The sequence below is a fragment of the Lates calcarifer genome, linkage group LG9, assembly GCF_001640805.2.
Source record: "Lates calcarifer isolate ASB-BC8 linkage group LG9, TLL_Latcal_v3, whole genome shotgun sequence".
Lineage (NCBI taxonomy): Eukaryota > Metazoa > Chordata > Actinopteri > Centropomidae > Lates > Lates calcarifer.
In genome coordinates, this window is record NC_066841.1 from 696,132 (window position 1) to 719,001 (window position 22,870).

At 45.3% G+C, this 22,870-nt stretch overlaps 1 protein-coding gene across 2 annotated transcripts in view; it reads left to right on the forward strand.

Annotated features, from left to right (window-relative positions):
- The window catches only part of grk3 (G protein-coupled receptor kinase 3), a 53,628-nt gene extending 30,984 nt beyond the window's left edge, over positions 1-22,644 (forward strand). For both annotated transcript variants that reach the window (XM_018694494.2, XM_018694503.2), the window contains 17 exons: positions 1,792-1,866; positions 3,100-3,161; positions 3,241-3,292; positions 3,935-4,026; positions 4,116-4,215; positions 4,719-4,797; positions 5,360-5,490; positions 6,833-6,927; positions 8,115-8,222; positions 10,950-11,016; positions 13,982-14,082; positions 14,489-14,555; positions 15,586-15,681; positions 17,309-17,471; positions 17,560-17,696; positions 18,756-18,869; positions 18,975-22,644. In XM_018694494.2, coding sequence (XP_018550010.1) covers positions 1,792-1,866; positions 3,100-3,161; positions 3,241-3,292; positions 3,935-4,026; positions 4,116-4,215; positions 4,719-4,797; positions 5,360-5,490; positions 6,833-6,927; positions 8,115-8,222; positions 10,950-11,016; positions 13,982-14,082; positions 14,489-14,555; positions 15,586-15,681; positions 17,309-17,471; positions 17,560-17,696; positions 18,756-18,869; positions 18,975-19,136 — 1,701 coding nt within the window. In that variant the 3' untranslated portion in view covers positions 19,137-22,644. The remainder of the gene's footprint in view (positions 1-1,791; positions 1,867-3,099; positions 3,162-3,240; positions 3,293-3,934; positions 4,027-4,115; positions 4,216-4,718; positions 4,798-5,359; positions 5,491-6,832; positions 6,928-8,114; positions 8,223-10,949; positions 11,017-13,981; positions 14,083-14,488; positions 14,556-15,585; positions 15,682-17,308; positions 17,472-17,559; positions 17,697-18,755; positions 18,870-18,974) is intronic.
- The last annotated feature ends 226 nt before the right edge of the window (positions 22,645-22,870 follow it).

Genomic DNA, 22,870 nt, shown 5'->3' on the forward strand with positions numbered 1-22,870 from the left:
AGCAGATCTTCAGTGCTGAAGCCAGAGAGCAGAGAATTTCAGCTTGAAAAATGACAAATAATCAGCACAACAGTTGCAGATTTATTCTCAGTCGATCGATGTAATCACATTATTTCAGCTTCTGCTTTATGAGTGGAAATCACTCTGTAGCTGAATCACTCAAACTCAACCTGCAACAAGTGATTACAGCTAGATACTGCTTCATTTTGACTGAGAGAAGCGCCTGTTTTAGCTTCAACAAACCCTCGTCACATAATCAAAACGTACAGCTCAATAAACTCTGGAACTTTCTGTAAAACTTCAGCACGTCTGACTGAGTGCCTCTGCAGAGAGAGATGAAGAGGCATCATCTCCCATCATCTGACGCACAGATAAATTCAATTAAACTCACTTTAGTAAAAGAGGAAACACTGGGAATGAGCCAGTTTTACATTGTAGAGGATTCATCTTGTGTCAGATGAGTCTGTACGATAATAAACTGCACGGATGAAATTAATTCATCATGAGTCCTAACTAAACTTTATGTCAGTCTGTGCTTGTGCCTTTCAGACAGTAGAATTTATTTATAATATTAAATCATGAGAAAACCTGCTCCTGTGAACACGACGTTAGAAAAGAGTTACATCACTGGCCGGCCGCCTGTTGGACTCCTCCCATTGGCTGTCGCTCCGTCAAAATGATGTTCACATGAACGGTTTTTGTTGCGTCATCAGGGAGTGCGACACGTTGCTGCTCTGGCATCAGGTGTTGCATGTCAGGAATGGTGAGTTAACTGCAGCCGACAGCTTCTTCAGCAGCTCGGCAGCAACTCACTCTGCACACCTGAGTTTGAACCCAGTCTCGTTCATGCTGTGGATGGACATTCGAAGAAATTTACTGCTAAGAAATTAGCAATGAATTATCGGTTCTCATTATTTTTGATGTAGAGAATATCTACAGCAGAAAATAAGCTGTGATTCTCCTCAACAGTTGAACAAAGTAAAACTACAAAGACCTGCAGCTTCATAAAGGCAGCCAGCGTCTCCAGCCTGGGGAACCTCACTCCACTCGCTCATACGAACGTACTGATTAACTTCCACTCGATCGACAAATTCCTACTGATCAACAACCAGTAATCGATTAAATTCAGCCCATCCCTACTCACAGGAGCCAAATGTCACTGAGCATTGTGTTTCCGTCTGTAAAGAAAGCAGTGAGCAACATTTCCATGACAGACACTGTCTGAGAAGGAGCTTTAACCTATCACCTGGTTATTGATCTGTGGTTCTCTGCAGGAAGGAAACTGAACTCGAGAAAAGTACAGTCAACTCAAAAGTACTCAGTTACTTTCCACCTCTGCTGCACTCAGTCAGAGACCAGAATCACGTACTGACTTCCAAAAGTGGATTTAGTTTTAAGTGATTCTTTAAAGAAGCGAGGCTTTGCATGTATTGGTACACAGAGGGATGATGGGAAATCCTCGCAGGCTTCTCTCCCCCGTCCTCTGCCAGAAGCGTCTGGAACGAGTGCACCCGAACTCACCACAAACAACGAACACCACAGTGCAGCTTTTGTCCTCCTGCATGGATAAAAAGTAAAGTTAGCGCTCGCTGCCGTCTACAGGGAGGAAGTTACTGAACACACACACACCGCCCACACACACACACACACACACACACCTCGCTGCAGTGTGATGTTCTGGTCATGTTACACTCGGGGACGTGGAACAGAAAAAAAACAGAACTGAAATTTCTGGTATAGCTGCATTTTTTTTTACTGACCCTTCCTTTTATTTCCTTCTCTTTGTTTCAGCCATTCTCTAAGAAAGCTGTGGACCACGTGCAGAGTCACTTGCAAAAGAAACAAGTTCCCCCGACTCTCTTCCAGGTAAAAAAAAAAAACAACACACACACACACAAACACACACACACGTGTCTGAGTCACATCCACATGAATGAAGGTCCCATTAATCCCAAATTACAAACAGACAAACACATTTTGAGGTCGTAAACCTGGAAGCAGAGTTCAGCCGTTTGTCTGAGCTCCAGCCGACACACACTGTAACCTCAGCACAACAAACAGGCCGACAATGACTAATTAAAATCATGGTGTTTTCCCCTATGTGTTTTTTTTAACTTTAGCTCATTGTGTGTGTAAATTATGCAACACACACACACACACACACACACAGTAACCTTTGCAGGGTTTATTTTTGCAGCCTGCTGCAGTTTGTTCTTTTGTTTAAAATGGCTGGACGATATTACAGCGATGCATGATGAACAAAGAGAGTTTACATTTTCCCTGAAGCTTAAAATCCTGCTAATGACTCAGAACACGAAAGAAAGATGAAGAAAATCTATTTAAATCAATAAATGACACAAAAGTGAACAACAAGCTTGAGGCAGGGTCAGTGTAAGTCCTGCAGTGTGACGTTTTTACTTTCAGCAACACTCTGATCAGGTAAAGTTTCAGTCTCGCTTTTTTTGCCTCTTCTTCACCTGGTCCTCCTCCTCACTCCATCATTCATTCGTTCTTCTTCATTACTAACACAGCCGTGGCAGTCACCGACGCCTCGACACTAGAGTTTGTTTCGTTGCGGCCGTATCCGTCAGCTTACGTCAGATTGGCGTTCTTCCTGTCGGAGCGAACGCAAACAGAAAAACGCCCTCGAAGGTCTGGAGCTCCTCAGACAGGGAGTCCCCAGAAAACACCTGCTGTCAAACGACTTATTCTGACGACAGCTGATCAAAGTTTCTATTTTCCTCGTGGAGGAAACGTCGCCCTAATTTTAATGTTTTCCAGCTCTGTCGGCTCTATTTTTAAACTCCTACATTCTCAGATTCATACTGTTGGTAATTACACGTTCAGTGTGGAGCATCAGTTGCCAAAAGGCCACCCAGGAAAATAACATACAGAGTCTCAGCTCCGTAAATCTAATCAACAATTTCCTCTTAGACTACAACATGGCTTTTCTTCTGGATGTAGAATTATCAGAACGTTCAGAGTTTCTGCAGACAAAGGGAACACGGCTGGACGCAGAAGATACATTCACATACGTTTGTAAAGAATTTTCCTCAGGTCGTTACTGAAACCTCTGCTGTTCGTGTGTGTGTCCTGCAGCCATACATAGTGGAGATCTGCGACAGCTTGAGAGGGAAGATCTTCCAGAAGTTCATCGAGAGGTGAGACGGCGACGGAGGAAGAGTTTCACCGTGTGTTCAAACACATTTTAACACCTCTCCTCTTCTTTTATTCTCTCAGTGATAAATTTACCCGTTTTTGCCAGTGGAAGAACGTGGAGCTCAACATCCATGTGAGTATGAGATTTTAAACTTTCCCTGTTAACTGCTTTGTGGGATTTAAACAGTCCAGCGTTTTGAGTCGACCTGCCTCTTCTCTGCAGCAGAGTCTCGTGGGTATTGTAGTGTTTTCAGGTGTCCACCCTGACAGAATGAAGCTAAAGGATCGTCACATCTTCTCAAATGAGAAAACAGAACAGAGGCTCAGTGAGAACAGTCTTCTGTCTTCAGCCTCTTGTGTTTCTGAACAGGACGAGCGTCACTCGCAGTTTAACACAGTTTCTAGTTACTGAGTCGTTCACTCACTTTTTAATGAGGAACACAAAACCTTAAACTGTTACAACCTCTGCTGACAAAACACTCGCTCCTGTTACTCGGTTTTCCTCGGCGGGTTCGAGTTCACTCCCATCACTTACTAGCTTTTTTCCAAGCTTTTAAGAGAGTGTCATGGTCTTCATCAGCAGATGTTAATCCTCAGATTTGGGAGACTTCACCTGCTGATAAAGACGACAGAAAGGCTGGAGCTGGACACCAGCTCTAAACAAACCTAACCAAGCAGGAAAACCAATCTGAGTTTGTTTGAATCCTCCTCCTCCTCTCTCCTCCTCTCTCCTCCTCTCCTCCTCTCTCCTCCTCTCTCCTCCTCTCTCCTCCAGCTGACCATGAACGACTTCAGCGTTCATCGGATCATCGGCCGGGGCGGCTTCGGAGAGGTGTACGGCTGCAGGAAGGCCGACACAGGAAAGATGTAAGGGGAAAAAGAGAACGTACAGACGACGGGTATGAGCGAAGTAAAGCTCGACGGCGCTGTGACTGTTTCTGTTGTTTTGACGTCAGGTATGCCATGAAGTGTCTGGACAAGAAGAGGATCAAGATGAAGCAGGGAGAGACTCTAGCGCTCAACGAGAGAATCATGCTGTCGTTAGTCAGCACAGGGGTGAGTTATCAACTCCCACACTTCACACCGCGTTTTACTTTTACTACACCTGATTTCAGAGGGAAATATTGGACTTTTTACTGCAGTGCATTGTGACAGATACAGACAGTGGTTACTTTACCAGCGCTGCTGGTACGTGATGACCTATGACCCCTATCATTAAACCTGACTAGTAATAACTCTGTTAAGTGGGGTTATCCTCCCTCCTGATCAGAGTCCTGATGGTTGTAAAGATGATCTAGTTGTGTTCAGAGTGATTGGACGCTCCCTGATCTGCTCTGAAGACGATCGCCCAGATAATGATTAAACATGTTCGATATGTCCGATCAGAAAGTGTCGAAAAACATCTCATCCCTTCCTCTCACAGCCCGTCATCCTCCAGAGTTCACTCCTCCGCTGTATCACCAGTTAGTTTATAGTTTTGATGAACGTACAGATTCTTTTTTTTCGTGTTTTGACCTGAAACACAAACATCCAGACAAACTCTGTCTTTGTTTCTGCAGGACTGCCCGTTCATCGTGTGTATGACGTACGCCTTCCACACCCCCGACAAGCTCTGCTTTATCCTGGACCTCATGAACGGTAAGGTGACCCCCTCCACCTCCACCTCCACCTCCACCCTTCCTGCTCAGATTAAGCTCCAGCCCCAGTCAGTCTGCCCTGAGACAGTAAGATTGGATTACTCAGCCTGTCGCCGGCCAGGTCCTTCCTCCCCCAGAGAATCAGGAGCTGATGGGTTTTTGACCTCACGCCGCAGCGACCCGCCTGTTTTAGCCTCCTTCATGTCCAACATCAGCCGTCCTGTAGCTCACACCTCATCGGCCGGTGGCCAGTTTCCCAGCTTCATCAGACGGTCTCACAATCAAAGCCTGAGTCACCTTTTAAAGTCCACACAGTCTTCATCATGCAGCTTACAGTACGAGGCTGCTTCAGCTCCAGTGGTGCTATAAATACAGCCAGTCGATACATGTTAGGACGGAGACAGCTGGGGTGGAGGAGAGTCATAGAAGGCCTCTCATCGATTCTCATTTTCTCCCCTGAGAAGATTACCACAACTTATTGATGGGTATTGATCGAGGCGTGAGGTGTTATGAGGTCAGGCTGACGCACTCTGCTGTGCATGTCTTTATTCCTGTGCGTTCAGGGGGCGACCTGCACTACCACCTGTCTCAGCACGGCGTGTTCAGCGAGAAGGAGATGCGTTTCTACGCGGCTGAAATCATCCTGGGTCTGGAGCACATGCACAACCGCTTCGTCGTCTACAGAGACCTCAAGGTAGAGTCCTCTGATCCCACAGTGATCTCCAACACCATCCTCAAACATGTCTGTCGTTTGCTTACTGTCAACAAGTGCTGTGGGCGAATCAAAGCCTGATAGCTCAGCTTTAGCTCTGCGAATAAAGGCATCACAACTGCAAACAGAGGACCTGTTAGTCGGCCTCCTCAACTGCTCCAACAATATGTCCACAACCAGCCGTGATGGAGCTTCATCTCCTCTATAATCATGGGCCGATATTTCCCTCCCTTTATTCCTCTGAGCGTCAGAGGAATTATTTCTTTTATTATTTTTTACATTTTATTTTGACTCAGTCCCACACTCACTACAGCACCAAATGTGGATTCATCCGCTGCTGAAAATAGTCCCCATCCCCGTTCTCAGCCTTTGTTTTGATCTCAGCTACACACCTGTAAAGTTTCATGACTGTATTTTGTTAAAACACCTGCCAAAATACTCAGAGCTGCCATGATGCCACACACACACACACACACACACACAGCCTCTCTGTCACGACAGTTTGGGTTTTGTTTGTTTTATTGTACATGACAATTATTAGAGAGATTATTTTTTAATCTATAAAGCATCTAAAAATGTTTCTGTTTCTCTGTTCGGCCAAAAGTGTTCAGTCAGTGAGATACGACGAAGAAAAGCAGTGAATCTTTTCTTTGTGAGGTAGGAACCAATGAGCTGAGATCCACAGACAGGAGGGAAAGTATCAGAGACGGACTGACACGTTTTGATTTTTTCATGGGATTTGTTGACAATAAGAAAAATAGACTGTGAATGTGATATTTCATGTCCTGTTGCCGTAATGAGAAAGATATTTGTATTGTTAAACAGAGAAGAGTGAACTGGATTAAAACCCTGAACTCTACAGTTTTTACCTTCCCGCCTCAGTCCACTGATCCAGCTCAACTCCTCCACCGATGCTGTTTCAGAGCCATAGATTCATATCAGCCGTGTTTTCAGCTGCCCTCTGTTTTTCCTCCAATTCCCCTGTTTGGACTGGTTGCCATAATAATAGATATATTTTGCTGGAAGTCAGGGAACAGTTTTAGGGCTTTAATAAACAGTGCAGTACAATGCAGATAATACTTTGAGGCTGAGTGTTGGAGGGGTGGGAGGAGAGAGAGAGAGGGTGAGTCACGGTTTTGCCAAACAGCGGAGGATAACCAGGACAGGAGGCTTTCTTTTATCGCCTGTATCCTCGCTGGGTTTTCTCCTGTTGAGCGGAAATTGTAACTTAAGTCGTGAATTAGCGAGGAGGTCTCCCCAACGTTGTTTCGTCTCCTCCGTCCACCTCACCCCCCCTCCTCTGTCCCCCTCTCTCCTCCCTCAGCCAGCTAATATCCTGTTGGATGAACACGGCCACGTTCGTATCTCCGACCTCGGCCTGGCCTGCGACTTCTCCAAGAAGAAACCCCACGCCAGCGTGTAAGTGTTAAACCCTGATTCATGTCTCGGGGGGTGGGGGTGTGTGGGAGGGGGGGTGATTCAGGTATTTATGTGTGTGATTATATGGTGGGAAACAACAGTCAGGTGTTTGTTTATCAGTCAATAAACACTGATCCAGGCAGGAAACTGACAGAAATATCAAGAGTTAGAAACACAGTTTGGTGTGTTTGTTACTTCCTGCTGCAGGAGGAGAAGGGGATTATGGGTAATATACACTGTTGAGCTGTGTATTTGTGTTTGAAAATGAGATCTTTTCTTTAAATCCTTCAGCTTCCTCCAAATTAAGAGGATAAATCCCAACTCTCAGCTTTTATTTTGGAGGATACAGTGTCGCTGTAACTTATAGAAAAGGGTTAGTTGAAACTCTACGTGCTCTCTTTTAAAGATGTGTCAAAACATGCAGAAATAATCTGCTTTAACCAATAATTTGTAACGCTGAACTGTGGCCAGGAAACTGAAAACATCAACCGCCCTGCAGCCTGAACGCCTGCTAGCTAGCTCGCTAGCTTGCTAATTCTTTCTTTAATTTTTCAACCCCTTTGATTAATGTCGTGTTTGTCCCCTGAGTGATCGATGAGCTTTGTTTTCTGGGGGAAGTGTAACCGCTCGGACTCCAGCGAGCTGCAGTTCCCACTTGTGGCTGCAGAGGACGCTGTTTCTGCCACTCAGCAAAAGTTACACAGTGTTGCTTTATTGTTAATAAAAAGTTTAGATCCAGGCTGATTTATACGTTTAGAGATTCCATCAAAGCCCAGCTGTAATATAAACTGATCTGTGTTACCGGCATCAGTTTGTTTGTTACTGTAAAAGCAGCTTAATTGACATTAGTAAGTAGTTTACCACAGTCTGTGTTCATAACTAGATTATAGGTAATTACCAGCAAATAATACCAATATTAAAAGTGATCATAAGCCCATCAGTGATGAGACAGGGTCACATGGTTTCCCGTAGCGAATCATCGCGCCTCACAGACCCAGCTTCTGTAATTTCCAGGAGCTAAATCACCGTCGAGAACAACAGCGTTTATTACGAGCGACTCGGGAGGAGAAGATTTTATCGCCCACCTCCTCCTCTAATATGATTCCTGTGTAAATGGGGCTGCAGTGTGTGATTGTGCTCTGGCAGCTGTAAAAAGTAATGTGTGTGATGTGTGTGTTTTTCTGCAGCGGTACTCATGGTTACATGGCTCCAGAGGTTCTTCAGAAGGGGACGGCGTACGACAGCAGCGCCGACTGGTTCTCCTTAGGCTGCATGCTCTTCAAACTCCTCCGAGGGTAAATACTCCTGCTCCTCTCATCTCATCTTTCTTCTTCTTCTCTCCACTTCCTGTCTGCTCTCAAACCTCTTTGAATCCGCTCGCTCGCCGCCTGTTTGGTGTGTGTTTGATCTTGTTTGTGTGCCCGCCTGTGTGTGTGTGTTTGTTTGATCTGGAGTGTGTAAATGCCAGAGGTCCAGGCCCAGTAGGTCAGAAATCAGGTAAAAGGGAGGCTGTGTGTGTGTGTGTGTGTGTGTGTGTGTGTGTGTGTGTGTGTGTGTGTGTGATGGTTGCCAGGTCTGAGCGAGCAGAAAAAGAGAGAGAAGAGTGTGTGTGTTTGTGTGTGTGTGACGTGTCTTTCCATTGATGTTTGGATCAGTGTGTTTGAACACTTTAAAGAGTGTGTGTGTGTGTGTGTGTGTGTGTGTGTGTGTGTGTGTGTGTGTGTGGTGAAAGGTTGGCTGCACGTTTTCAACACTCGGGGTCTTAAAAACTGTGTTTGGTTCAAAAGTAAAACACGTTTCAGTCGCATGAATCTCTGCTGTAAACGACGTTTTCTTCTCTGGGCAGATGAAGGTGTTCGCTCACACTCCGGCTATCAGAGTCTGAGAGTCAGGATCTTAGAGACTTTTTTCATGCAGTTGATTTGCATGTAATATATGTGAATATACAGAGAGCTGCAGGGCTGATCCTAAAAGCAGGAAGTCAGTAAATCCCCCACTCCTGATGTTTGAAGCTTTTACGTGTCTTAAAAAAGGCGGTTGCTAACGAGTGTCTAAATGAGACTACAGAGGTTGTCGGGGACGTTAACATGAAAACCCATCTACTCACCAGTCCACCTTTACAGCCTCGTTGTGTTTCTACTCACGCTCTTTCAAACTCTCACTAACTTTCTAAGAAGAAAGGCTTTTGTAGAAGAGCTCAGAGCTAAATGAAATGACCAGTTGGAAGCTTAGTGGTGGAGACGTTGACACAAAACCCAATGAAAAAATCCTGTTTTCTTTTTGTGGAGGAACCAGGCTGATGCTAACTTCAGGGTTCGCGACATAGACTCCCTGAGGCTGCTCTGCTTCAGTCCTCTGCCTCAAACTGTCTCCACATCCTAAAATACGTCCTGTATATTCACAGACGAGTGTTTCCCACTTCCACACTGTGTATCTGCATCTCACAGTTTATGTAAAGACCTTTAGATAAGAGGATTGACACCACCGCTGGAGCCAGGACATGAGTGACCACCGATGTTTGCATTCAGGCCTCTCCCCTTTAGTTGCTTTACATTCTGTGTCCTGGAGTGACTTCTCTAAAGTTCAGACTCTGATTTACTGATTTACATCCCTCCGGTCTTCGGCTGTGATTTGGCTGAAGAATTACACTCACTGAAGATGTAGTTTGGAAGCTGCTATTCTCCCATTAACGCTGCCAGCTGCCATCTGATCACTCACTCTGAGTGGAGTACGCTGCTGTTCGTATCTTGGATGGAGACGCTGCTCTGTTTTCATAAATACGTTTGCTTGATATACGGGCCTCTGAGGGAGCGCTCAGCCGAGGAGGGGCTGCCTGCTCCAGTCCGGGATCAAATCCTGTTTGTCTGTGAGGATCTCTCCGGTGTAAATTCTTCTTCCTCCCTCAGACATTTCCAATTTAGCTGCTGTGCTGTGCCGGGAATCGTTCGGTCCCAAACTGCCTCTGTGAAAAACTGGAAAACATTGTTAATTGAAGCTAAAGCGCTAGCAGTGCTGTGTAGAGGAGCATGTGAATGTAATCAGTAGCTGGTTGAATCGGTGCAGTATTGATCAAGTACGTCCACTAAAGTTCTTCTTTTTGTCACTGACAGGCTCAGGTTGTTCTTCTAAGAGTCTGACAACATAATGACAGGATTCCTACAGAGACAGAGCTTTTTATTAAAGAGGAAGATCCAGGAACATCTGCTATATATCACTACCAGACTCCACTGACAAAAACAGGGATTTTACCAAACAGAACACAGGAGCTGCTGTGACACACGGCTCATAAAGGAGCTTTAAAACTGTGTCAAACACTCTACTCCTTCTTCTCACTCATTAATCTGGCAAATCTGAACACACAGGCACAATATGCTTATTTTTAAAATCCAAAAATCCTTTTAGAAACATAAAAAAGATGCTTCTTGTAGCTGCAGAACTTGCCTGAGAATAATCAAGTTTTTACGTTTTCTTCAGCGTCACATTAACCCAGTGATAGTTGTCTGTATATTTATGGCTACACTGCAAACAGGAGCTGCTAATAGATAATTCTGCTTATTTAAAACTGATTGATTTATTGTAAATGGACTTACAGAGAATCAGGCAGCTGTAGCAGAAAACCTGCTCTGGAAGGTTTTGGGCAGCGTTCATTAAAAGTTGCACAGGTTCTGCAGTTTTTTTCTCCCTGCGATACTCGATGTGAAAGCTCTCGAACATCCTTAAAGCTCCCAGTCAGCACTTGAACCTGCAGGTGGCTCATTAGAGTGAGTAAGATCTAGGTCATTTCAAATTACCATTCGTTAATTTATAGTGTTGTAATATTTATGAACTTCAGTTTTCACCAAGGATGTTGGAGCGCGGGGAGTTATGAGAAAGGGTGTGATCGGCAGCGAGTGTGTGTGTGTGTGTGTGTGTGTTCCTCCTCCTTTTACCTCACCTTACCTCACCCTCCCTCCCTCTTCTTTTCCCCCCAATAATCAATACTCAGAGTGTCAGTATCTGTCTCTCTTCTCTCTCCCGCTCAGGCACAGTCCCTTCAGACAGCACAAGACCAAAGACAAACATGAGATCGACCGCATGACGCTCACCATGGTAAGACGCTCCTACACATTACCCAGAAGTCAGTGGTGCAAAGTGACAAAGGTGCACATAATGGCGGCCGCGTCTGTTACAAGGAGTCTCTGTGTAAACACACTTTAAAGCACATATGAGTCTTTACTTAACCCTGAGCACATGGGTTTGGCCTGTGTTTACCTTCCAGTAATACCAAACGCACACAGATGTTTATGTCCCTGTGCATACTGATCTGTGTGTGAACAAACACTGTCAGATGCATGCTAGTTAGAGGACATAGATGCGCCTCATTCTGGTGCCAGTTTTAGCCTGTTTTCCCTGCACATCCCTGACAGAGATGAATGTCTTTGTTGTGCAGGTTTTTGGGTCATCCTTTAGTGTCTCCGCCTGCTACCATTCAACACTCAGCTGTCTGTTTACTTTGCTGTGTCATGGGAAGACACAGGAGATGAAGCATATGACAGAGACCCAGCTTAGATAAACTGAGCTAGCAGCCAAGGCTGGAAAGTTAAAGTACACCCCCCCAGGTCAAATGGATTTGGAGCCACATCCAGAGCAGGTTTGACTCGGGGAGTCTGGGATCTGTGTCCCAGGTGTTTAAAGACCAGGAAAGAAGCTTAAAACTGAACGCTTTGTGTGTTTTTAATGAACTTTAAAGTCCCTCATCCTCTCAGGAATATGTTTGGTTCTTTCACTGTGCAGAATGATGCATGTGCTAAAGCAATAAGATGTAACTTCACTGAGCAGCAGCGCCACCTGCAGGAAGGAGTAGTAATTAACTCTGGAGCAGGAAGTAACAGCCAAACTCTGTTTCCTGGATATCAGAGATGAACGCTGGTCTTTAATGACTTCTCAGTCTTTTTAACTGATCTCCAGACAGCAGAGGCTCCATTCTCCCTGTTACACTCACTGAACCATTGTCCTTGACATTTTATTCATAGAAAAACAAATTATTGCAGCAGAATATTTCTACAGATGATAATCCTGAGACATCTTTAAAGGATGCCTCTGGTTCATGACGACACTCCTCCAAAATAAAAGCTGAGATCTGGGATTTATCCACTTTTATTGAAGAGCTGCAACAATCAAAGCTTCTTTTAAATAAATGTAAATATTATACACGATGCTGAATCCACCTCAACAAAACCACAGCCCAGTGTAAACAATACGGAGAGTTTCAACACGACAGCAGTGAAGTTTCCTTTTTAAATTGTGAATGAAACAGAAACATCAAGTTTCAGTGCTGAGGTTTGATTCAAAGATATTTAGAGCTGCAGCGATCAGTCGACTCAGTTTCTCAGAGCTGAAGATTTAAGGCTTGAAGATTGTAAACTGGATATCTTTAGTCTTTTGTTCTTTAGTTAAATCTGTGATTTATGGTGAGAACAAGCAGCAGATTTACAGATAATGAAAGTAAGAGTCGGTTGCAGCTCTGGTTTTATTCATGCTGCATTTGTTTTGGTTTTTCTGGGGCTAAAGGAGAAGAAACCTCGAGTGTTTGATCCTCAGCCTCAGACACATTTCAGTCTTTACACTGAGCCTTCATTAGAAGATGTTACACCGCTCCCCCGGCCTCGTGTTGGACAGTATGAAGTGTGTTTGATGTCATCGCTCAGATCCAGCAAACACTTGGATGAATGGCGTCCATTGAGCCCACCCAGTGACATATCTGCCCTCACCCACCTCTTTTTTCCTCTTCACACCAAAGCCAGAGTCCAGCGAAGGCGACGTGTTGCGTTTGAGCGCCGACAAGTTCACAATGACAAACTGTGAAGTGAGTTTTCAGCCACAGTCTTCGCTCGTCTCGCCTGCAGCAGCAGCAGTCGTCCATCACGGTGGACGACGTCCAAATCTGCGTCCGTTTATGTGTTTTGTCAGGACACACACACACACACACACACACACAGGCTCTGTTTGGTTTGAGCTGGACCTCTGAACAGAGAAAGTATGATCTTTCATATCACAATAAATCCAGATTAGGATTTTAATCCAGCCACTTAATCTGGTTTATCCCCTTAATCCTCGTCTGTGTGTGTGTACGTGTGTGAGGGAGAGAGAGAGATGAGGGGGAAAAGGCCGACCGGGCTAAAAATACTGCTCTATATGTCTTTGTGTTTATTAAACATGATGAATGGTCTCGTTACATAAACACGGCAGAAGCAGACAGCAGTGAAAAGGCTGGGAACTGAGCAGCCAAGACAGGAAGAGATGGATGGGAGGAGGGATGGAACAGATCCCGATAGATGGCACTTGTGAACTCTGAAACATCTCCACGCTGCAGCTGAGCAAAGCAGAAAGAATCAAAAGGAGGTGGGGGGGTGGAGGCTGAAGTAAAGATACTGCATGAGGTGAAAGAGGACAGGTGTGTGCCGCGGTCCAGGCTCATAAACACAGAGAGAAAGAGTCATACCTCCGTCGGATCAGAAACCACAGACATGATCCACATATTTACAGATTCAGTGTGACTCACACTTCCTGATGGTGTAATCGTCTCAGATGTCCATCGCTGATAAACGTCCAGAAATCTGCTTAGAAATCACTGAAACGAGACGCTCTGTGCAGCTGCAGAACCTGCCTGAGAACCCTCACATTTTAACGTCACTGCTCTGAATCTGCAGACAGGAGCAGCTAACAGCTATTCCTGGCATGCTAGGTACTAAAATGTAAAGAAATATAAGTGGAAAACAACGATACACGTCCTCCAGAGCTGCAGCTCCTAAACCGAGATCATTATCATCCTCCAAATTAAATGAAAGAATAATGAGCTCATTAATATTTACTCTTTCCATGTCGCTTTATCAATATTTTATACATTAACAACATGATTCACCCTCTGTATTTTGTCCCACGGTGTCAGGCTTCTTTACAAACTTCTTCAGTAATCGGTGCAAATGATGTCGATCTATTTTCAAACTCCCCGTTCTCACTTCCACCCTCTCTCTTTGTCTCCTCCCTCTCTCCCTCCCTCTCTCCCTCTTTGCAGAATGTGGAGCTGCCAGACTCTTTCACTGCAGAGCTCAAAGATCTGCTGGAGGGGCTGCTGCAGAGAGATGTGTCCAAGAGGCTCGGCTGCCAGGGCCGAGGGTACGGCACACACACTCAGCACACACAGATATAAAAACTTCACATTAAACTGGGTCCCAGATCAGCGTTAACGTCCGCAGGCCTGCAAATGAACTCATCAATCAGACGGAGTTTGCTAGATGTGCTCATTAAAGGCCAGAAACACTGGGTGGTGTAGTTTGCGGCTCAGTGGAGACGGATGGAGACGGACACCGAGTGATCCGATAGAAGCCGAGTTCATAACTAATTTCATCAGCGCTGTCGTTTGGCATCAGCTTAGGACTAAACCAGAGTGATGGATCACTGTCTGCACCGGGTATTTGGCTAAATAGCAGGATTAGGAGTGTGTTTGTTGGAGGGCGAGTAATGTGGCAAACACTGCCACCTAGTGTTCAAATGACAGTCCTCCTCTCTCTCTCGCTTCCAGAGCCCCAGAGGTGAAGGAGCATCAGTTTTTCAAAGGCATTGACTGGCAGCAGGTTTATCTCCAGAAGGTGAGTGAGCTTCATTTCATCTGTTGCTCTTTGTGCTGCAGGTTTTTAAGACTGAAAGATGTTTGTTTAATCTGGGAGCTTGTTCATGTCGCCAGGACGATGACACTTCAGATATGATGTTTTACAGACAAAATCTCTGATAGTTTGACCTGTTTTTGTAGTTTTTATCCTTTTTTCTATAGATCATGTGACCACATGTGTCACATACTCAAAAAATGAAGTTTGAATGAATGAGAACTAATAATTCAGCATTTTCCCTGCTATTATAAGACCTACAGCACATTACAGCGCACAATGTGGAGAGCTGCTGATTGTTCCCAGATCTAAAGGCTGCACTTTCTTTCTTTCGTCGATATAAATCTGGATAAATGATTCAGTCCAGGTGTCATTTGGGCACAAATGTTCAAATTTAAAGGAACAAATGAAACAGAAACTAACAGAATTTTAGGCTGATATTAAACTACATTATGGAGCAGTGGACGACAGTGACATTATGTTTCAGACTCAGATAAGAAGCAGCAGTTGAGTCAGTGATCCATCAAACCTGCATTACTGTTTAATCACTACCAGCTCGGTACAGGAGCACAGACCAACCTGCTCTTAAGGTGGGTTCATTCTCACGTCCTGCCGCAGGTACGTACAGGTGTATTCACTGTGACAGGGAGCAGCGAGCTGGATGGAGGAGGACCAGGTTTCTGATCTTCACCTCCCCCTCCTCCATCAGTGTCAGAAACCTGCAGATTTGTGGTTCCTGTGTGGTTTCTCCGCCCATCCTGAAGATTCATTTTTGAACTGCACCTTAGCAACAACAGCTACTCCTTTAAAAAAAAAAAAAAGAAGATTAAGCTGTGGTTTATTTGTGCAGCAGATGAAGCTGCTTCTCTGTTTGAAGCGACACTGACTGGAGCTGCACCAGTCATTAGTCCACTACAGTTACTGTTGCTATGGTTACCCCATCACCTCAGGGAAGCAGTGCTGTGGGACTGTTGTCTCGTTGTTTAGCTCTCTCTCTCTGTCTCTCTCTCTCCAGTACTCTCCTCCTTTAATTCCTCCCCGGGGAGAGGTGAACGCCGCAGATGCTTTTGACATAGGCTCTTTCGATGAGGAGGACACCAAGGGCATCAAGGTAAAAACACACCCGTCTGCACGTCACCACAGCGTCGTGATAACCAGAGACAGACACCTGTCGACTCGAACACGACTCGAACACGACTCCTCCAGCAGCAGCAATAATCGACAGCAGAGGAAAATGAAAGCTGTTAGTCTGTTAATGGAGAAGTCATCATCATTAAAATTAAACGTCAGCTATTCTGATGTTCAGCTCCTCAGGTGGTTCTTTCCTTCGTCTTACGTCGTATTAAATCTTAGATTTTCTGACGTTTCACGGGACAAAACAAGTTTAAAGACGTCAGTGTGACGAGTGTTAATCACAATTCTCCCACAGTATGGACCAAACATTTAATGGATTAATCAGGAAAATAAGAAGAAGTAGAAGTAGAAAGTAACATCAGCATTAAATAAAAAACATGTACGACGTTTCATTCTGGACGTTAGTAACGCTCACATGGAGTCATCTGTTCTGTCACCTATTGATCATTGGAACAATTTTCTGTTTCAGCTTCTCAGATGTGAAAGATTTTCACCTTTTTCTTTGTTCCATTTAAACTGAACTTCTGTGAGTTTTAGCCTCAGTTTGGAAAATAATCTGCCGATGAATCAATAATGAAAATAACAAATAAAATTTTCCTTCCTCTCTGAAACTCTGAAGTCAAACTGACACTGATCAGAGATAAACCTTCACTGTGTTCAGATCTCAGCAGATTTACAGAATGAATCAACTCGATTTCCTCTAAAATAACGACAGGAAACCAGATCATGGTGTCACCTGTTAAACTTTACAGCCTGCTGGGTGTCATGGCAGCAGCGAGGACGTTCTGTGTCAGCGTCGCTCAGGAAGGTCGTAGGTCGTAGACGTAGAGACCGGAGAGGTTTGTACCTCTCACAGGGATTTTTAATCATCTCACCACAGGTGTAGCTTCAGGAAGCACAGATGCTTTGAAATGGATTCAAATCAACGTGATGTGATTTTCTTTGCTTCCTCCGATCATTAACATTAATGCGTCTGCAGCAGCGGTTCCTCATCCTCTGACGCTCCGCTGCAGAGAAATAAAAGACAAACGCCTTTGTTTACATTTCCCCGGACGCAGCTCGTCATCAACGCGCAGGAGCAATAATCTAAATAACGGCTGCACAGTGATGTGAGAGCGGGAAAGATGGAGGAAGGAGAGAAAAAAAAAATTAATGCAGCAGATAAAATGTTATAACCAGTGTTGGATTTTAATGTCATTTTAGTTGTATATGAAGTAAAAAAGTGTCTAAAAGACTTAAAGCAACATAATGTAACTTCACCGAGCAGCAGCGCCCTCTGCAGCCACGAGCAGGAAGTACAGTCTCTGTAACAAACACCAAACTGAACTGAACTCTCTGGTCTGATTCCAGCAGTTTAAGCTGCTGACTCTCTCTCAGTCAGAGGGAGGTTGAGAAGTGACCTCTTTGCTCATGTTGCTTACTGAAGTTTTGTGAAAGTAAAAATTGTCTTTTAACTCAGAAAGAAGTGAATCCACATCCTGCAGCAAACACAGATTAAAGCTGAAACTTGTGAACTTGAATAGAAAAGACAAACAGCTGAGTTTGAGCCTGTATCTGATCCTGATCCTGGTCTCTGTCTGTCCATCTGTCTGTCTGTGCTTCAGTTGCTGGACAGTGACCAGGAGCTGTACAAGAACTTTCCTCTGGTGATCTCGGAGCGCTGGCAGCAGGAGGTGGCGGAGACGGTGTACGAGGCGGTCAACTCGGACACGGACAAGAGCGAGGCTCGCAAGAGGGCCAAGAACAAGCAGCTGGGCCACGAGGAAGGTAAACTGATACCCACAGATCATCAACACAAACACGGTCCTGTCCGAGTCCAGAGTTCTGACTGCGTCCTCTCTCCCTCTCCGAGCAGACTACGCCCTGGGGAAGGACTGTATAATGCACGGGTACATGCTGAAGCTGGGGAACCCGTTCCTGACTCAGTGGCAGCGCCGATACTTCTATCTCTTCCCCAACCGTGTGGAGTGGAGGGGAGAGGGAGAGTCACGGGTGAGTTCACCTGCAGATCAACACCTTTCATCACTTTCTCTGGTCCACGTCTGTCTGTCTGTCTGTCTGTGTATGAACTCTGTCTGTCTGTCTGTCCTGACTCCACACTGAAGGAGACGTGGCTAAAACATTTTAAAAAGCAGAGAGACGGGGTGAGTGTTAACTCCAGGTCCAGGTCTGTGTGAGTCCCTGCTGTGTAGAGCGTAGTCCACCTCCCTGCTTCAGACTCTGTAGTGTGTCACAGCTGCTGTTAGATGAAGTAAAGGGAGAGTCAGTGCTGGACCTTGTTTTAGACGCAGTAACTCGGAGCTGGAAACAGAAGCAAAATAAAAAGTCGGTGGAAGTTTTTTTTCTCTTTAGACCTGTGTTAACCCTTTGAACCCTGACTCCGAATCTCTGAGGACAAACCTCTCTGAGACTTAGGGATGAACTTATATCCTCAGAGCTCCAGAGCAGAGTGACGTTTATTTCCCAACTCAGCCTGAATCCTACAGCTGACAGACGTCACATCTCACTGAAGGTTTCTGAAGGTTTAAAACTGCAGCTGCAGGATCCTGGTTTGTCCTCTAAACGCCTCACATGCAGACTCTGTAGAAGTCACAGTAGACCGATGTTCCCTAAACGCCTCGTCTGCACACACACGCCTCAGACAGGTGTGTGAGTGATTTGATGAAATACGAATCAGGAAGTTCGGTTTGGTTTCTAGATTCACGCTTAAAGGATTTCACTGCCCGGTTTTCATTTGACCTTCATGCAGGGTTAGAGGGTCTGAATGTGGTCTGAGACCTGCAGGTTTCAGGTCGTGAGCCTTTACATTAACGGGTTCAAAGGGTTCAAAGTGTTTTTCTTTCACTGAGACCTGAAGCTGTGTCGTATTGTCAGGACTCTCAGGTCTGTGCAGGGAGTCTGGTCTCCGGCGTCGCCTCCACAGCTCTGGGGGCTCGGAGTCGACTCTGGAGCCGTAGTCTTTCAGCTCCATCCCTCGATGCGTCGTTACCTGTGTTCTGCTTCACCTTTCTGCTCGTTTCCTGATGGGTCAGTTTCTTTTGTTCCCCGCAGCAAAACCTGCTGACGATGGAGCAGATAGTGACGGTGGAGGAGACGCAGATTAAAGACAAGAAGTGCATCCTGCTGCGCATCAAAGGAGGGAAGCAGTTTGTGCTGCAGTGTGAGGTACGACTCGCTCTCTTTGTTTCCGAGCTGCGTCGACCAGATAAAGGCAAACAGCTGATCCTTTTATTTTGATTTGTGTGTGTGTGTGTGTGTGTGTGTGTGCAGAGCGACCCGGAGTTCGTGCAGTGGAAGAAAGAGCTGACCGAGGCGTTCACAGAAGCTCAGAAGCTGCTGCGCCGCGCCCCCAAAGTCATCGGGAAAGGCCGGGCCGGAGTGGTGGAGCTCTCCAAACCTCCTCTCACACACCGCAATAGCAATGGCCTGTGAATACACACACACACACACACACACACACACCACGTATATGAATATATAAACACACACACATACACACACACTGCATCCCACCCCCTCCTCCTCCTCCTCCTCCTCCCTCCTCTTCATCGGCCACAGACTCCCTCCCACCACAGACGGAGCATCAGCCTCTCACCAAACACACACACACACACACACACTCTCCACACGACGACCAATCAGAATTTAGGTTTTTTGTTTATTTCCTGTCACGGGACCTCGCCAGTCGCACCCGGAGGACGAGAGGAGGAGGAGGAGAAACATTCAGGAGGAGTCAGCATGTGAAGAACCTCTGCATGAATGTGACGAACAGACGCCCCGTCCTCTCCTCTCTTTTCCACTGTCCTCCCCCCTCCTGTCTCCCCCCCCCTCACCCATCCACCACGGCCGTCTCCCTCTGTCTGAATCAGGTGAATCTGGAACCAGGACCCCACAGTGGCCTGATGGACTCCTCCAAAACCCCCACAGAGCTCATGATCTGATTACTGAGAGACTGAGAGGCGTTCCTCTGCTCCCCCTTTCTCTCCTCCCTCTCTTATGGGGGGGGACAAAACAACAACAACAACAACAACAACAAAAGCTGCTCTACTGGTTCCCCTCGCCCCTCCCTCTGAACTGTTCCTCCCTCCGTTACTGAAGTGCGTAAAGTGCCAACATCAACATTTACTTGAGTCAGCTGAGCGCCCAGGAGGAGATCGCCCCCTGCAGGTGGAGGCTGGTTGGTGGTGGTTCTGGTTCTGGTTCTGGTGCTGGTGGGGGGGTGTTTGATCATTCCAATGCAGAAAACCAGGAAGTACAAGGACCACAGACTCTTTCAGATTGGCTCTTGTACAGCCAGTTACCATAGAGACTGAGATTTCATTGGCTGACAAACAGCAGCCGGTTGCTGTGGGAACCACGAAGACTGGTTTACCTGGGGATCTGTAACCACGGACAACGGTGTAACTATTGTGTTATGAAGGCTACACTTGCAGAAAAAGAGATGATAGCAGAGGGAGGGAGGGGGGAGGGGAGGGGGAGGGAGGAAGTGACTCTGAGTGTATATAAGCAACCCTTTCTCTGTGCATCTCCAGTGTTTTAGTCTAACGTGTTTGCATTATCGGGGACTTCTCTGTCTGCCTGTTTGTGAATCTGTCCTGGCTTTTAGGGAAGAGGAGGAGGAGGAGGAGGAGGAGGAGGCTCCTGCTGGGGGGGAGGGAGGGAGGGTGTGGACAGGCAGGAGCGTGACAGCTTTCCATCACTCGCAGCGCTGCATTACCTCAGTCGGACTGTGTCGGTTTGAATTACGCTTTTTGACGTTTGTGTCGCCGTCTCGCAGCTTCTGGAAACAACGTGTCATCGTCCGTCGCTCGCACACACTCGTCATCCACGTAGGTTTACAGGTTGAGTCGGCCGGCGGCTGTGGACGGAACGAAGAAGACGAGCTGAAACTAATTAAAGGAAAAATCCACCCTCAAACTTTCACACATGAACTCTGATGTTCGACACAGTCCAGCTGCTTTTTGTTGCCTCATGTAGTCCTGTACTGGTTGAGCTGGCCTACATTTCCCAGAAAGCTGCATGTTGTACGTCAGTGTATGTTGAGGAAACAGTGAGGGAGTTAATAACTGAATCTAAACTCGTTTCATTCGACCAAAACACAAAATACTTTTTACAATCACATGTCACATTCGAGAAACGACTAATCAGCAATTATAAGAAACTGTTCTGCAGCTCTGCTGTTGAGTGTTGCATTCTGGGACTTAGTGTTTCCTCAGCAGGGAAAAGGAGAAGAGTTTCAGTCAGAGGCAGGTGCAGTTCAGGTGTTTCAGGGTGGAGTTTTCCTCAAAGTCTTTTTATGATCTTATGTCTTTCTTTTAGTTCAGATGAGGTGAAACCTTTTTTTTTTCCTTCGCCAGCGTCGTCGAAGTTTGTTCATCGAAACGCACACAGTCGCAGTGTTTGTTGGAGGCTCGGCAGCAGAGGAGCGGGAACAGGAACCAATCTCTCGTCAGATACATTCATTTAAAAAAAGAAACATTTTCAGGGTTTTTATTTCTCATGCAGTACAGTGTCCTTGTCTGTGATGTCCATGCATTTCCACAGCTGTGACGTGTGACCTACAGTAGGAAGAGGGTTGGTTTTGGGGGCGGGGGGAGTGGGGGGGGGAGCATTGTGATTGTTTTTTTTTCTTTGTAGCCTTTACCAGTCAGGGGGAGATATTATCATCTTATAGAGAAATTTCGTCACCTCTCAAGGTGTCTTTTATTTTTGTAAACCAAAATGGTTTTTATTGTTTTCATTGAAATTTATGTTGTTGCACCTTTTTAGCCCAATGTGTTACTTAATAGTTGTTAAATGTGCCAAATAACTGTTTGCAGATTGAGTGGAACCAATGGGAAGCCTCCTTTTCTGAACTTTGACCCTTCTCACCGCGCAGACTCGGCAGTAGCCAAAACAGAAATTTAAAGAAAAAGAAGAAAAAAAAAAGAAGAAACACCACACACACACACACACACACACACACACAAACACAAACAAACACACACACACACAACTTTTGCGGTGGAAGTTTTGAAGGGTACAAAACTGTGACCAAACATTTTCTGGAGAAGAAGTGTGTGTGAGTGTGTGTGTGTGTGTATGAATGAGTGTGAGTGTGTGTGCGGTTCATTGAGAGACACACACGCACACCACCCAGCTCTGACTCGTTTTCTTTCACACTGTACGTTTGTCATGTGAGTGCGTTTTCATCATCGCTTTGTATGTTCATCCAGTGGACTTTTTATTTTTCAATTTTGTTTTTGTCACACACACACACACACACGCACACACACACAGATACTCAGCTCAAACACACGCTCAACACAAGACAATTTAAAAAGGATGGCATATAGGAAAAAAATCAAAGTATATATAAATATATGTGTATATGAAATGACAAAATGCTCTAGGTTTATTTAAAAGATTTAATGTAGAAAACAAAATGAAATTGTTTCGGGGGAGGTCGGGGGTTTTGATGTGAGTATAATTGTTTGTGGTGAAGACTTCAGCTCGAATCTTGCACATAAAGACTTTAGATATTGTACCTGCGAGTTCCAGATGATTATTTTTGTTTAAAATACCGGACTCTTTGCTCTTTCATATTTATTGCGTGTGTGGGGAGCTCCTCTCGCTCCGTCTCTCCTCCACGTGTCTGAGCTCTCCACCGAGAGCTCGCTGTAGAAAATCCTCCGAGTTCCACCCATCAGAAACTCTTTATTTGTTTTGTTTTTCATATGCCACAGACAGACACAAATACTACTGGCTTTGGGTTATTATTACCATTAAGGTTATGATAATACTGATATATAATTGGTAATATTATTCAATGATTATTAGTAAATTTATTTTATTTCAATGATTTTTTTTCTTTTTGTTTTGTTTTTTCGAGACAGGTAGGAAGTTGCGTGTTGGACTGCTTGTAAAAACAGTTCATGAATAAAAATCCTTTTTCCGTGTTGCCTCCTGTCACATTTGCTTTGTTTCTGTGAGTGTGTTTGACCCAAATAACCACAAGATTTTCTTTTAGATGTGAAGAGACGTGAAACCAAACACAGCTGTTTCTGTCTCTGGGAGTTTGACGAAACAATCCCAACTCAAACTTCACTTACTTGTTTTCTGGAGCTTTCAGCCGTTTCCTGTGTGTTATATTTTGGACCAGAAGTCCAAAAAATGCAGTGGAACAT